At 38.9% G+C, this 16,774-nt stretch overlaps 1 protein-coding gene across 1 annotated transcript; it reads left to right on the plus strand.

Moving 5' to 3' along the window:
* Positions 1–2,256: 2,256 nt before the first annotated feature.
* On the plus strand, positions 2,257–10,703 carry IBSP (integrin binding sialoprotein; the record flags this gene model as incomplete). The annotated part of the gene is made up of 6 exons (XM_082653489.1): positions 2,257–2,310; positions 2,401–2,451; positions 2,549–2,626; positions 6,176–6,238; positions 9,434–9,607; positions 10,170–10,703. The coding sequence occupies 6 exons, from the start codon at positions 2,257–2,259 to the stop codon at positions 10,701–10,703; spliced, it is 954 nt and encodes a 317-aa protein (XP_082509615.1).
* Positions 10,704–16,774: the final 6,071 nt, after the last annotated feature.

Below are 16,774 nucleotides of genomic sequence, written 5' to 3' on the forward strand. Positions count from 1 at the left end.
TATGTTGATTTCTCCATCAATTATGCTTAACCTGTACTTCAATTATAAACAGTATTTTTCAGTATGTTATATATTTGGTTTCAAAGTGTTAATATCTTATAGCTCTAAAAGCAGAATGGAAAAATGCATAGTACTAGGGAAATAAGAGATGTTGTTAGTTTATACTCTTCCCAATAAAAACTTGCAGTTAGATTCTCAAAACAATCCTTTAAAATGTTTTTAATTGTTGTCTGGGTTAGTAGTGGGCACTATAGAGGTCTTTGCTCTTGATGAATCACAAAGTAAATAAAATGAGACTTATGTAGGCAGCCAATTGCTACCTACATGAATCACTTGTTTCCTTTTATATTATTCCTGTTGTGTTTTCATCTAGTTGTTTTTATGGTTTGCAATGAGAAAATTTGATACTCTGAACTCTTTCTACGGTTCTACATATTTTAGTTTTTAGTTCTTTAAGATACTGTAATTACTCCAACTCTTTTCATAAAGCGGCAGAGCAATAATCTTCCTGTTTGTTGATGGGCTCCATCATGGGTGGCCAAGGTCAAAGTATTGTTCAGAGCACCTCAGTAGCAATGAGAGCTTCTTAGACAGATGGGTCTCCTTTAGGGGAAACCACTTTATCCCCGCGTGGCCATCAAGAACTTTTGCTAAAGTAGACAGGATGGTGAGCCAGTTTTCAGGCATCAAAATCAAAGCCCCACTCTGCCACAAAGAGAGGTGACAGAGGACCCCAGACAGCTTCTCCAGGACTCTAGCCTTACTCTGTGTAATGTTTATTTTAGCGTCAGATACTCAATAAGGATGCAATAAATCATGGCTAGTGACGATAAAATGCAGAATCTACCTTCAGTGTATAGTATATGACATGCGTTTCATACATTTTAAATATTACTTTTCCCAGTGTGTTTATGGGGAAATTCCCATTACCATTACATATTGCTTCTAAAATGTTGCCCAAACTGTCGCTCTGGAGGAGAAAGCACTCTCAGTTAAATGTGTTTGTCAGTGCAAGTGCTGGGTGTTAGTGGCTTTCAGCTAAGTTTGTTCAACTTCTATTAAAATAGGATTTTATCAACTAGAATAAAATTAAGATTCGATTTCACAATTGCTTTCCTTTTACCTATGAGGAATCTATGTGGAACTGAGATCTTGGCCTGGCTGCAAACCCCAGGACTGTTCACAATGTATTCCTATTCTGACAGTTACATCTTCAATTCTTCCATAAAATTGAAGTCTCCATCACGACTATCACCCTGACCTTGGAGAGCCCCACATCCATTCCATGACAATCTGCCACATCAGTGATGGAAAGCTTAAATGGAGCTGGGGAACAATGTAACTTGAGGAAATGTCCCCCTGATATCCCACGATGAACTCTGATAACTCTTCTCATAGAATCATCCTTAAACATGGAATTTGGGTGCTACATGTTATGAGAATAATACTTCACATGTCATGGATTTTTTCACACACATAAAAAATATCAAGTATTCTAAGATATCCACGGGAAAATGCCTCCTAGTCTACATTTTACAAACTTTTTATTATTATTATTATTTTTTTTTTTGTGGTACGCGGGCCTCTCACTGTTGTGGCCTCTCCCGCCGCGGAGCACAGGCTCCGGACGTGCAGGCTCAACGGCCATGGCTCACGGGCCCAGCCGCTCCGCGGCATGTGGGATCCTCCCGGACCGGGGCACGAACCCGTGTCCCCTGCATCGGCAGGCGGACTCTCAACCACTGCGTCACCAGGGAAGCCCACAAACAAACTTTTACTTCAAAAGGTATAGAGAAGCTGGAAACAGCCTGTAGGATAATTGGCATAAAAGCAACCATCTGAATGTATTCAGTTTTTGCTTAGTTTTTAATTATAAACAAAACAAACAGGTCATCTAACTGCACTAGCTAATGTTTCTACGTCAAGGGCATCAGGAGGCTTCCACGCCCCAACATGAAGCACACTGAACATGCAAGCCTGTGGCAGTGAAATGGTCTTCCACTGACAAATCAGAGCAGACAGGTTAAAACCAAATACGGAACTCATGATTATTCAAATAGATGGATAAAGTCAGTCTTCTACCACTTACACAGAAGGAACAATTTGAGAACAAAAGCAGAAATTTGGTCCTACTTAGTCAAAACTCTAATTGGACAAAAATGAAAACAATTAAATACATCGCTTAGTATAAGCAAAAAAGGGTACCTTCTTAGTTTTACTCATTAACTTTACCACTTCATTCATTCCAGAAGCAAAATGAAGACAGCTTTAGTTTTGCTCAGCATTTTGGGAATGGCCTGTGCTCTCTCAGTAAGTTCTTTATTCAAAACCTATGGTTATTTCCATTTCTGTCTTTTTGTATTGAGAGAATATGTAATAATTAAATGCTCTTTTAAACAGATGAAAAATTTGCATCGAAGGGGCAAATTAGAAGATTCTGAAGAAAATGGGGTAATTCACCTTAGCATATACTTCCTTGGCTTGACTACACTCCCTCTAGACTTACTGCACATGAAACATGAATGTACCATTTATTGTGTTCATGCAGGTCTATAAGTACAGGCCCCGATATTACCTTTACAAGCACGCCTACTTTTATCCTCCTCTAAAACGATTTCCGGTTCAGGTAAGTGTACAACTTAATTTTCCTTCTCACCCATTACAATTGAAAGGGAATCAAATTTAACTGTAAAACACCTAAATTCAACTCTCCCTGAAATTCAGCCAGAAAGACCACTGACTACAAGCAGTTTGTTTTCAATATAATAAAATAAAATTTATTCCTAAGGTTTTCTTGTAAAGCAGAGCCACACACATAGAGAGTAAACTCACTTGGGCCCAGTCTAGAGTGACATAATGAAAGTACACACTGCAGAACATTGGGTTCAGGTGTTTTGTCTAATTCACTGACGAAAGTGGACAATTTTATCAGTTGTTGACATTTAAGTCAGTGATAAGGCCACTAATTGCCGTATTATACAGTCATATAACTGTTTTATATCCAATAATTCAGACGCTTTTAATTTAGGAGAAAAAATTGACTTCATAAACAACAAAGAGCATTAAAAACATTCCTGATAACCACTGGTTTGCTGAAGAGTTTCTTAACCTTTGACCTGTGTAGTTCACTAGAACAATACAGCATACTGGAGCATAACTTTAATGGAAAGTGTAGCTCAAGAATGCAGAGGAAAGAGAGAAATTCATGAAGCAAACTAAACACCTCGTGAGAAAAACAAAACATCCTTAAAACCTGTAAACAAACAAACAGAATATAACTAAACACTAAAAATAAGAATTTCTGTTTTTACTGAGTTACCTGTGAAGAGGGTTCTGAAAACTAGAGGGTGTGGTGCTGATTTTAAATAGACAACAAACCAGAATTGTGCTATTTTTATTACTATACAGTCTGGGCTCAGGGCACCAATTATGCACCATCTGACCCCCGTCTCCTGAGACACTAAAAGCAGTAAGGCCGCTGAAAATGATGCCTTAGCACGGTGGCTTGGCACAGTATCCTGCCATATGTTGGGTTAACCCACTTCCAACTCATACAATGGGAGGAAATGATCATCTTAAAGTATTTCTAGCACCATAATAATTATGGGGAATGTGTATGGCCACAGAAATATGAGCACCAATGATACAAGAGTTGTGGGTTTTCAGAATTGCCTTCCATTCTTTGGCTTGCTCACAAATAAACATTGCTCATTTGAAACTTTGTTGTCTTTCTTAAACTTAAATGGAAATGATAATACATTTACGTTTCGGACTACCTCTTCAACTTTTCTAAAATATCATATACTTGGAGGTATTCCCACCTAAACATTTTTATAGATATCTACGTGTGGCCCAATTCAAATGTCTGTAGTGAAAAGATAATAGGAGAGGTAATATTTTTCCTTACTGATAGACCCAAAGTTCACAGATTTTTAAGCAGATCTTTAATATACAAAATTTCTACACATTATATGCAGATAGATTTATCTCAACCAATGTAGAATTTGTAAATAAGACAGTTGTTTCAAAATATAATCCAATAAAATATATCTCCTGATCCAACAGTCTGATCTAGTACTGATGATCTATCATCCCACTTTACAAAGTTTGACTTCCAAGATTTTTCTCCTTACATGTCTACTTATATGTTTCCATAGCTCCTTATTATTTATTTCCATAAGTCTGTTAAGTATTTAGTGCCCAGATTATCACCCCCAAATGCATTAAGCTGCACTGGCTTTGAAGTTCGTGTTTTATTCAAACTGATCTGTGTTTATATATAATCTTTTCTAAAATACCAACTTGCATGAAATAGCTTATGGTGATTGCAAGGCTGTCAGTCCATTGTAGCTTATCTGCTTGGCTACAGAAATGTAAGTATCAATAAGCTTAACACCCTAAGCATTTTTAACTGAGGAAATTGTTTTTTTATGATTAAAATGATATTTGGTTCGTGTGTGAACTCTTAGACAGCAGGGACTTTATCTTCAATTTCTTTTATCAGACTCATCTCAGTTATCACAGTACTTGACATGGGGAACTGCCCATACTTCCAACTTCCTCTCTTGCTACGACCTTCATTCTCAGTACAATGCCTGGAATATATATTTTGGAAGTGAATAAATGCAGTAGGGATAGAAGTTGGAAGGAGTATATGAAAGACTTCCAGAAGAATCAATAGGACTTATTGACAAGTTGGTAATAAGGTGTAAATGAAAGAAAGGAAAATAAGAAATGCTAAGTCTTCAAGGCATTTCATGCCGTTTTAAAACTGTCCTCACTGCAGATACTAATTGAAGAGTGAAATGGTTGGAGTAAGATGAAAGCTAGAGGTAAGGAAAGCTTGTAAAATGACTAAAACATTCCCATTGAGACAAAGTATGCTGTCCTCTCTATATAATTTAACTAACAAACAGAAATAGTTCCAATAGAATCTAATGCTTTATTCACCTCTGGGCTAGGGGAGGCACAGCCATTAAGGTCATAGCAGTGGAAGAGCAGGTCTCATTATTCTCTTTTCCACCCAAGATTATTCTTGGCTCAAGGAGACAAGCATTCCTTTCCTTGGGTGGATGGCTTGGCCATCTGAAGAATGAGCCCAACAGGGAGAGCCCTGAGCGGGGTTGGGACATGAATATTCCCTCATGTTGATCTCTAACCCTAAGGTTCTTCCGCAGCTATGTTTTCTAAGACCGACGGTACTTAACTGAGTCTCCAGAATCAAAGATAAATGTGCAGAGCAGAAAATGACAGAATCTTAAGTTAGGTATCTACTCGTATGCTTAGTGTCATTAAGGAGTGGTTGCAGAAGAAAGAAGGAAAGTTCAATTTGGATTAACATTGGGAGAAAGAGGAAAAATCTCCTCCACTGTCTTAAAGGCTCAGACAACAGATGTTTAGATATACCTTTCCTTTTAAAAAGTAGCAAAGCTCATTAACTTATAATTTTATTTTTATCTGCAGACTCCTTGGTTTAATTTATTCTCATTCAATATTGAGCTTTTTAGAGGAATGGTACTCATAAATTTCCTAAATGAGTAAATGAATTTTTCTCTTATATAACTTTACACACACACACACACACACACACACACACACTTCATTTTAGGCATTAGCTTTAATTAGATTAAAAGGTACTAAAAATTATATGCAAATTTAATTTCAAGTCAAATTCTAAGTTAAATTCACCAAGAGAGCTCATTATTTATGAAAATCATCCAGTAACACCTTATATTTTGTAAAAAGCCTAGTTATCATTTCATTCATATTTTATAAAGAAAATAAAACAATGAGATCGATGTTTTAGCTCAAGACTTGCCTTGAACTGGTTGGAGAATTCACAACCATGTGGGCTTAGATTCCTTCTTTGTAAAATAAAAAAATTGGACCAGATAGTTCTCATTCTCTCAGAGCTAAGCCATTCTGCCATTCATTGCTCTCGTTTTTACGTACAAAATATTTCAACACACTGTCAATGCTTTCGAGGTTAAAAATGGAATATTTCAATGCATATCTCGATCACTGTAAAATGCCCCTTTCTCTCTAACCTTGTTTTGCAGATGTCCAATCTCCTCATATCTTTCTCACAGTAGCATGAGAACTGTTCTAAGTAAATAAATATGTATGTACATATATATTCATATGTCTATGAATTCATGCATACATTTTTTTTTAGAGCAGTAGTGACTTATCTGAAGAAAATGAAAATGGTGAGAGCTCAGAAGAGGAGGAAGAAAAGGTAAGGAATTTCTGCAGGTTTTTTCACAGCGAACCAGGCAGCACAAAAAACAAATAGAAAACTAGTCTCCTGTAGTCTACACTCAGCAAACAGACATTGCCAGGTTACCAACTGCCCACAGCCTTCTATTTTGGACAAGGAGAATATTATTTAAATGAGGATTAAATAAAATGACCTGCTTAAAACACTATTACAGTTTGGGGATAAAGTTACGTGTAAGTTGTATATGAATACAAAAGTAACTCTATTTTAAGTGGAAGAAATGTAAGTTCGGAGAGGAGGCAGGAAAGTATTATTTACATTTAGGCGGATAGAGCACGATGGTAAAAGACAAATATACAATAATCCTAAACTTAGTGCAATACTTGTTTTAATGACTGAACTTTAAAAATTCAGTTTACTCAGTGGGTAGTATAAGAAAGCTAATCTCATCTCCTCTACAGTGTTATTGTGATTCATCTGCCTTTCTTGACTCACAAAGTAGGGCTGTTCTTTCTGACTGGAATTTTATATGTCTTTTTGTCTACTAATAAAACTCATGTTTTCATAGAAACGCAAATGCTCAAGATGTATAAATACCCTCCTACATAGTACTACAAATTAGTATAGTTCATGGCTAAAATTCATCTATATAACTTGGAAATTGTGCTAACATGTTTATAACTGACATTCTTGCCCATAGAAACATAGTAATTAGGTACATTTTCCTGGGTAGTCAATTATAGCTATCCACTGGTTTGGGAACCTTCTAAATTCAGGTATTCTTAGATGCTATTTATGAAGGGACAATGACAGTCTAAAATGGATCAAAATGTCTGCTCAAAATGGATAAACGTCTGCTCTCTTGAAAACAAAATGGTGTGGGGACTTTAAAAGTGACGCATAATTAGTCTGATTTTTTTTTTAACCATAAAAGTAACTTTTTTAGTACCACAATTTATCCTAATAGCTTTTAAAGGGGTACCTTACAAGAATGGCAAGCCAGTACCAGGAAAAATGCCACCTACTAAATCCCACAAAATTTTGCCTGGAGTTCCACATAGCAATCTTACACAAGAACTAAGCTAGGGTAATCCATTTAACTAACAGCTGCTTGCTGTACAGAGATTGTAAAATTGCCTTACCAGCTAGATTTCCCAGTTAGACTGCATATCTTTTGACAGTGGTTCTTCATTTGTTACGATGGTGGTTGGGATGGAGAAACATTAAGGTTCCTTTAGAATTCTGATGAAATTTCACGTACTCGATATTTTACCAACAATCTCTGAACATTTCTGGTCCTCCCAGAACTTATCTGCAAACTCCCCATGACCCAGGAGACTAGAGGCCATAGGTGACAATCCTCGCTTTGGGGGTCAACAGTGCTGTACCCTCTTTTGCATCTCTTCACACTGCCCAGCCCAGTTTCTTATACATATATAGTGCCCAGTCAATATTTGGTGGTTTGGTTTTGAAACTTCAGAGGAATAAATGCTCCAAAGACCATTCATTCAAAGTGAGAGTGGAAAACTGGATGAAGAGACCTGGGAGTCTTCCATCCTGAAGAGAGTTTAGAACCTCTTTTGTCCCCGTCTCTTCCTGAAAATGTCACTGGCAATTCAGATTAAATACAGAGTCTCCAGGAATTGTATTCCCATGAGAAGGTGCTTAGGCATATTTTCTATTTGGTGATCATACATTTTTTCCCCTCTTCTAAATTATTCAGTCTCACATTTATAAAACTTTTATTGAAATATAATGTACGTAACACAATTATCGTAAGTTTAGAGATGACTGAAATTTCAGAAATTGAGCATTTAAGGGTAACCAGCACCCAAAGAAAAAAGCAGCACATGTTTTGTGCTCCATTCCATCTGTTAATCAACCACCACCAAAGGCAACTGCTATGTTGACTCCTAACAGATAGATTGTTTCTGGCTCTTTTTGTGTTCCATATATATATATATATATACACACACACACACACACACACACACACACACACACACACACACACACATGTATGGAATCATGCAGCACATATTCTTTTGCATGTGACCTCCACAATCTCTTGAAAAGCACATTGAAATAAATTCAGTTTTCCAGTACTCATTTAAAGTAAATAAATTCTGTGTATGAATTCCTGACTTTCAATATTAGCTATGAATTACTTTGAGAGGTTACCTCGATCAACAAACAATTGCCTAACAACATGGAGAAAAGGCAAAATAGTAAAATGTTAAAGATGATAATAACATTCATTGAGGAGTAGTAATTTTTAAAAAACATCTTCCTGCAATAACATAATATATCGCTAAGGATTTCTTGGAGTGTTTGATTTCTTCTTTGCACAGAAAACTTGTGTGTCAAATGCCTGACATCTTTTGAATACTGCCCACCTCTCAAAACTGGCTTATATATTGGCAGATGGATTTTGAATTTAATATGTCTCTTTTTCTTTAAATATTCCTGAAAGTAAATGAAATACATTCACTTCTTTTTGATAGTAAATACGACATGCAATCAACTTGTTTGAAGAGAGGGGCTTCTATAAGGAATTCTTTTCTGAAAAAATATCCTAGGTATAGTGTGGGCAATTCACATAAATCCTCCTTGTCATCAAAAACGTCATGGTGCACAGAAAGGGCCCGGGTTTGTTTTGTTTTGTTTTTTTTAATTAGAAAGATACAGTTTCGTCACTTACTATGAGACTTTAAACACGTTATTTAACTTTTCTGAGCTCACTTTCCTTTTCTAAAGGGTGTGAGTTACAACCCTACCTTAAAAGACTGCTCTAAGGAATTTAAAAACAGGTATAAAGTTCTCAGCTCATTTGTCAGCAAATACAATAACTAACGAACTGTCATGTCGTAGCAGCTATTAACAAGACTTCCATAGCCTAAGCTATGTACTGTATGATACCATAGAGTCAGATATGCTGAAATTATTACACAAATATTTTTGAATTGATTAAACGGAATACATAAATATCTAAAACACACTATAGTGAGGTAAATAGCATGAGAAAACTTTGAATTGAGTTCTGAGAAGTGAGAGGTGCAAATGGCACAAGAGGAAGCAGAACTGTCAACACTGGGTGACAAGCTGGCTGAGGGATACGGAGGACGTTCTTTCCAATAACGGTTCACGACTACAACAAACCTTGAGTTATCTTCTAGCTTAAATAAATGTTCTTGCTCTGGACACTTACCCCAGGAGACTTCAAATGAAGAAGAAAACAATGAAGAGAATGAAGATTCTGAGGGAAATGAAGACGAAGAGTCAGAGGCTGAGAACACCACCCTTTCCATTACCACACTTGGTTACGGAGAGGAGACCGCACCTGGAACAGGGTATATAGGTCTAGCTGCCATCCAGCTTCCCACGCAGGTAACAATTCCTCCAAGATGTTCAATCTGCTCTCATTGCTTTACTGAAGTCTGAGGTTATCCTGACACTCTACACACAGTATTTTATATTATCTTCATTAACTCAATGAAAAAGTAAGAGCAGGTACAATGTCCCTGTTTACAAATAAGGAAAGGTTTTCCCCATGGAAGTTCTCTTTCCATGCTCTTATACTGACTTTCAATATTATCACAGAAGACTAAGGAGAAGCATCTTAGCAATGGATAAAAGGTCCTGGGAGATGCCATAGCATTTCTGGGAAGAGGATTCCAAGACAGAGAAAGTGAGTAGCAAAGCTATAGAAAGCATCTCCCACAGAGACTTATTTTATCAGGTACCTTTTTTCTCCCTCAAAACCCAATGACAAAGGTACTAATTCTGAATTTTTAAAAACCCACCAATTCTTTGGTAACTTAAATTGGCTTCAATTAAGAATTACATGTAGGACAAGGCTGTCAGTACAGCCTATGTTGGATGAAATAATGGCCTTAAGTTTTATGTTTTTCACACCTAAATTTGGATTCCTTCAAACTTTCCCTTATAGGCTGGGGATATAGGAAAGAAGGCTACAAAAGAGGAGGAAAGTGAGGAAGAAGGAGGGGAAGAAAATGAAAATGAAGAAGAAGTGGATGATAATGAGCAGGGCGTAAATGGCACTAGCGCCAACAGCACAGAGATAGACAATGGCCACGGCAGCAGCGGTGGGGACAATGGAGAGGAAGAAGGTGAAGAAGGTGTCACCGAAGCCAATGCAGAAGGAACCACAGTGGCTGGAGGCCAGGACAATGGTGGCTCTAAGGCAACTACCTCTCCGAATGGTGGATTTGAACCTACAGCTCCACCCCAGGAGATCTACGGAACTACCCCACCACCGTCTGGGGAAACCACCACCCCTGGATATGAGGGGGAGTATGAACAAACAGGCACCAATGAGTACGACAATGGATATGAAATCTACGAAAATGAAAATGGAGAACCTCGTGGGGACAATTACCGAGCCTATGAGGATGAGTACAGCTACTATAAAGGGCGGAGCTACGACGGCTACGACGGTCAAGATTACTACTACCACCAGTGAAGGACCAGACTGGGATGAATTCATCCGTTCCGGCACTTTGTGTGGTTACCGTTTTCAAAGTTCAACTCAGGAAGGTGCAATATAACAAATGTGCATATTACAATGTGGAATGGTGCTGCCGTTCCAAAGTGGTTAACCAATGCATGAGATCGCGTGTGACTGAATAGGTTGAGGTTGTAGCTCTATAAATAGTGTTTTCAACGTGTTTGCGCTAGCGGCTAAAACATACCCTTTGTTCGAGCGGTGCTTCTTAGAAGAGATTCACTGACATCAGTGACACTGTATACAATAAACGTGTAGTTCTCTGATCACACTGCCCACCCATCACTGTCTATTAGGGTTAATTATCATCCTCATGTATTTTGATGTGACCTGTATGTATATTCTATCTATGGGTTTTATCACAAATAAAAATGCAATCCTTCAAATGTGTTATAATTAAGAAGAAAAATGAGAGATTCAGAATGAAGGAAAGTGAGACCTGGATGACGATTCAGCTAAAGTATGAAAGCTTACTTCCTCTATGGTTTAAAACTAAGAAGGACGACAGACATCTTTTTCATGGATAAATCAACATAACTAAGAGTTTGAAATGCTTGTGGGCGGGCTCAGCCACATATATCAGGGGAATAAACAGCTTTTATTAGAGTTGCCAGATTTGACAAATAAAAATGTAGGATGCCTAGTTAAATTTGAATTTCAGATAAACAATGAGTAACTTTTTAGTATAGGTATGCTCTATGCAATAGTTGGCATTTGTGAAATATGTGGGACATATTTATACTAAATAAATGATTCATTATCTGAAATTCAAGTTTAATTGACTGTCCTGTGTTACATCTGGCAGCCCTACTCCTATTGATTTGGTTCTAGGTGGCATAGCAGTGGGATGGGGTAGAAAACTCTTATACATACGCACAAACATCAACCCATCATCTCCTTACTCTTTATTTTGAAAAATGCCAAGCCTTCAGAGAAGTTGGAAGGCTAGTACATGAGCACCTAAATTCACCCATGGTTAACATTTTGCCATATTTATCTCTTTCTATTTCTGTGTGCCTCTCTTCATATATATACACTTCTTTGCCAAGAGTGATTGCAGACATCACGGCATCACAATGTTCACCCCTAAACACTTCAGCATTTAGTATTAGAACAAGGAATTCTCTGACATGGCTGCCATACCATTCTTATTCTCATTCTCAAGAAATTCAACCTAGATATGATAATATTTTCTAGTACCCAGTCCATATTCAAATTTTCCCAATTATTCCAATAATGTAATTTATTGCTAACTCATTTAACCCTCACAAAACTGTCAGCTAGGTTTTATTGTTATCGCCCATGTTATTGACAAAGGGGCTGAGGTACAAAGAGGTTGAGCATCTTGCACCAGGTCACAACGTCAAAGCAGCAGCCTAGCTTTAGGACCTGTTCTCTTGACCATTAGCGTATATTCATTAGGCATGCTATATTCATTAGTGCATATTCATCAGGAATGGATGTTGAGCCATGAGTGGGCAGGAAATCTCTAACGATAAGGCATTGCTGAAAAAACGAGACGTCCTCTATCACAATTTTCTTAGAACCAACTATGTTTTTTTATGACTTGAGCCCTAAAGAATATTTTCAAAGCAAGGATCCTCTGATATTTTTCAGGTATTTTGGTATACCTTTCTATATAGGTAGACTGGTATTGTGCAAAATGCACGAGCCCTGGAGTTAGGTGGGCTTGAATGATGGTGTTATCGAGAGTAAATGAATTTCCTTCCCTAGTCTTTGTTCCCTCACCTCCTACATGTGGAGTATACTCAGTGGGTTGCTGTTTAGAGTCCGACCCATTACGAGCTACTCAGATCATCACCTCTCTCCTCTCCAGTCCCTTCCTTTCTCCATCTAAACATTTAGGTGCATCTGATTGTAATAGAATTACCTGGTCATAAAAATTGTCTTTTGCGAACTCATAGATCATTTTTTTTCTTGTCCTAATGCCTCCTTGTAAGCAAAAGCTTTTCATGAGATGGAAGCCTTGGGAACAGTGTGATAAATACTATTTATTCAGCAATATAGGTAATCTTTACTCTTTATTTGTGACATTGTCACAAACTATCACAATATATCATAGAATCATCAAATCTTAGATTTGGCCAGCCACAGGGCACTTTGCTAAGACTCGGGTTGGACTGCAGTCAGTTCTTGCCCACATGGTCTATGTGGAGACCATGCAAGGTTGTCAGAGAGCTGCTCTTCCATGTACCTCTTCCAGATACCAAGGTTTGGGAGACTTATGAGTGTCCTAGACCATTTAAAGAACATTGACCACATGGAGAGTTCAGATGGGCTTAGCATGAGAGAGGGCTACTTATGTGAGATGATTCATGGTGACATGTAGGCCCTCACCAAGCAATGGGATGCTGACTGGCCTCCCAGCTCAGCCCACACCCCAGGGGTGGATGGCCTTGGGGTATTAGCATGGCCACAGGGTAGCTGCTTCTGAGAGATGACTCTGCCCCTCTCCCTGTGGTCTCCCTAGGCCCTATCCCCTCACTTCAAGTCCCTCTTACCTCCTCCAACATGATGCCTCAATCAATATCCTCCCCAGCTGGCAACCAGGGTGAGCCATGTTTAATCCGCAGGGAGCGCTGAATATCCCCCTTCCCCATTTCAATTTATTATTGTTACATAAATTCTATACCCTGCCTCTTTCATGGCTGACCCTGCTGATTTCCTATCACCCTTTCCTCTCTTAACAAGAGTTTCATCTTGCAAAGCTAAAGCTTTAGTTTTCAAAATAATTGCTTCTGCTGAGAGTTTCAAGAGCCTATTCAGAACTGAAAAACAAAACATTGACTTTCTTTCCATTTGGATTCCTCTTATTAAAAAAAATCCCAATCCGGGACTTCCCTGGTGGTCCAGTGGTTAAGACTCTGTGCTCCCAATGCAGGGAACCCTGGTTCGATCCCTGGTCAGGGAACTAGAACCCGCATGCCACAACTAAGGGCCTACATGCCGTAACTAAAAGATCCCACACGCTGCAATGAAGATCCCACGTGCTGCAACTAAGACCCAGCACAGCCAAAAAACCCCCCAAATCCCAATCCATCTCTAGGCAAAGTGAATCCCTCTGAGTGACAAAGAGAAAAAGTAACGAAAGTGTGAGAAAAGCAGAAAAATATAAATACATTCTTTTGAAAAGGATAGTCTAATGTCAAGAAATATGAGTCTTACTTTTAAAAACGAATCAATATTAATTAAAAGGAAATCATGAAGCAATCACGTGGACCTTTTGTTTATCCAAGTGCAAATACTTGGAAATATTTTCTGCCCTCAGTGGGTTAGAAACTCATTAACTTGGTTTGTTGTTCTAAGAATAAAAGTTCCATGGAAGATGTATTCTGTTCTTTTTCAGGAGGCTTTCCCCCTGTATTTCATAACTCCCAGGGTCCAAGAAGATAAGACCTTCATCAGTGTGTACAGAATTTTGTCTTATCACTTTTTGTGTGTGTGTGTGGTACACGGGCCTCTCACTGTTGTGGCCTCTCCCGCTGCGGAGCACAGGCTCTGGACGCGCAGGCTCAGCGGCCATGGCTCATGGGCGCAGCCGCTCCGCGGCATGTGGGATCTTCCCGGACCTGGGCACGAACCCGTGTCCCCTGCATCGGCAGGCGGACTCGCAACCACTGCGCCACCAGGGAAGCCCGTCTTATCACTTTTTAAAGCACAAATTCAACTTTCACTAGTTTAGTCATGGGTCAGAAACTTTCTCTGTAAAGGACCAGATAAGTAAATATTTTTGGCTTTGCAGGCCATATGGTTTCCGTCACAACTCTTCAAATCTGTCATTGTAGCAAAGGCCACCATAGACAAAACGTAAACAAATGGGCATGGCTGTGGTCCGATAAAACTTTATTTGCTAAAACAGCTGTTGAGCCAGCTTTGGCCTACAGGCCATAGTTTGCTGATTTCCATTGCGGATGACTATAAAGTCACAACCATAGAGAACTGATTAATTTAAAATTTTAGCTGTGGTTAATCACTTGGGATATAAACTATCAGTGAACTCACTAAAAATGCAGTACATTTTCTCCAGCAATCTGCGAGTTATCTCCTTTCTGCAGCTGCTTAATAACATGCTTCTGACACTTCCCGGACCTGAACACATCAAGAATGTTATTTATGTCTAATAAATAATATTTGAAGATAATACTTTCATTATCCTAATTATCTTTTGAAATTTTGTGACAGAGATTGTCAGGTACGTCTAACCCCTTAGCCAGCTGAGGGAAAGTTTGATTTTGATTCTAGCTATAGGACAGTGATGGGGAATCAACAGCACAACATAAACCATTACTTATGCTGTGTAGAATGAGTTATCATCAAGTCCAGTACTGCTATGGTTAATTCTACGTGTCAGCTTAACTGGGCCAAGGGGTGCCCAAATTAAACATTTTCATTTCTGGGTGTGTCTGTGAGCATTCTTCTGGATGAGATTAGCATTTGAAGAGGTGGACTCAGTAAAGTAGATTTTCCTCCCCTATGTGGGTGGGCATCACCCAATCAATGGAGGGCCTGAAAAGAACAAAAAGGCAGCTTCCTGCTTGGCTGCTCAAACTGGGACACCTGTCTCCTGCCTTGGACTGGGAATGACACCAGCTGCTCATCTGGCGCTCAGGCCTTGCGATTCAGATTGGATTTACACCACTGGCTTCCCTGGGTCTCCAGCTTTCAAATGGTGTATCATGGGACCTACCAGCTTCTGTAATCATGTGAGCCAATTCCTCATAATAAGTCTCTTCCTATGTGTATAACCTATGGGTTCTGTCTCTCTGGAGAGAAACAGACTAATATAAGTACAGCAAACATTTTAAGAGTAATTTTCAGTGAATTCTCAATGCCTGCATTGCTATCGGGACTGACTCAGGCACACTGTATTCTCCAAAGACAGCTTCGACACTATCTCCCCTTCCACAAGTCTTCGGCAATGTGACGTTGCCACTTCTCCCCAAGGTGTGGAACATGTACCTACTCCTTTGAATCTGACTGCTTTGACCAATATCATGACAATGACTCTAACAGTTCCAGGCTTCACTTACTTCTGTTTTCTGCCCTTGAGAGCCTAGAGGGTCTCAGGAGCGGGGAAGCCCCCTGAGAAAGAGCAGAATGTAATTTGCGTGGGAACCTCTACTATTAGACCAACAAATCCAGTTAATGAGCTTTTAACCCACTGAGTATTTTAACCCTGAGCTACCACATGAGAAGTCCAGTTGGTTCTGCTGGAGAGAGAGGTCATATGAAGAAGCAACAAAGCACCGTCTTGGATGTGCAGCCCAATCAGGTCTTCAGACAAGTCCTGCCCCCATCCCGTCTGAGTGTCCCAAATGAGAGATCTGAGGATAGCACAGCACAAGTCACCCCACAGACACCTGACAGAAAACAATCAACGGGTGTTTTAAACCACTAAGTTTAGAGGTAGTTTGTCATATGGCAATAGATAACTGAAACAAGAACAGACAAGCATAGAAAAAATTCTGAGAATTTGTGAGAATTAAGACAGTCATGAGAGGAGAGCTAAAATAAAATGATAACACAATACATATAAACACAAAGTTGAAAACCTGAGAAGACAAGATATGCCGAAATTAGGTAAGAAAATAGTATGTGTCCAATACGATGAATAACTAGCTGGTATATGTCATCATGTTCTGTCTCTTAAGAGGATACTTGGTCCTGCAAAACAAAATGGCAAGAACTATTTGGGAATGAGAGATAGTTCCCTCCTGAGGTCACACAACGGAGCCTTACAGCTTCTTCCAGCAATGTCGCCATGTCCTGAAGGAAAAGCCTGGTATCATTATAATTACATTTTAACTACACCCTCTGAATTACACTTTAAGGTGTAGTAAGACATCTTTCTAATATAAAAATAAAAGCAAATTATATTGACATGCCTTCCCTTTGCCAGTAATAGCTGAATGGGTAAACAAATAGCCCAGAGAAATGAACACAGCTAGCTTCATGCTACTCCGTGACCCTTTGTGGTTCCGTATCTGGCTGAAATTTTTATGTACTTC

The sequence above is a fragment of the Grampus griseus genome (assembly GCF_964374135.1).
Source record: "Grampus griseus genome assembly, chromosome: 4".
In the NCBI taxonomy this organism is placed as follows: Eukaryota; Metazoa; Chordata; class Mammalia; order Artiodactyla; family Delphinidae; genus Grampus; species Grampus griseus.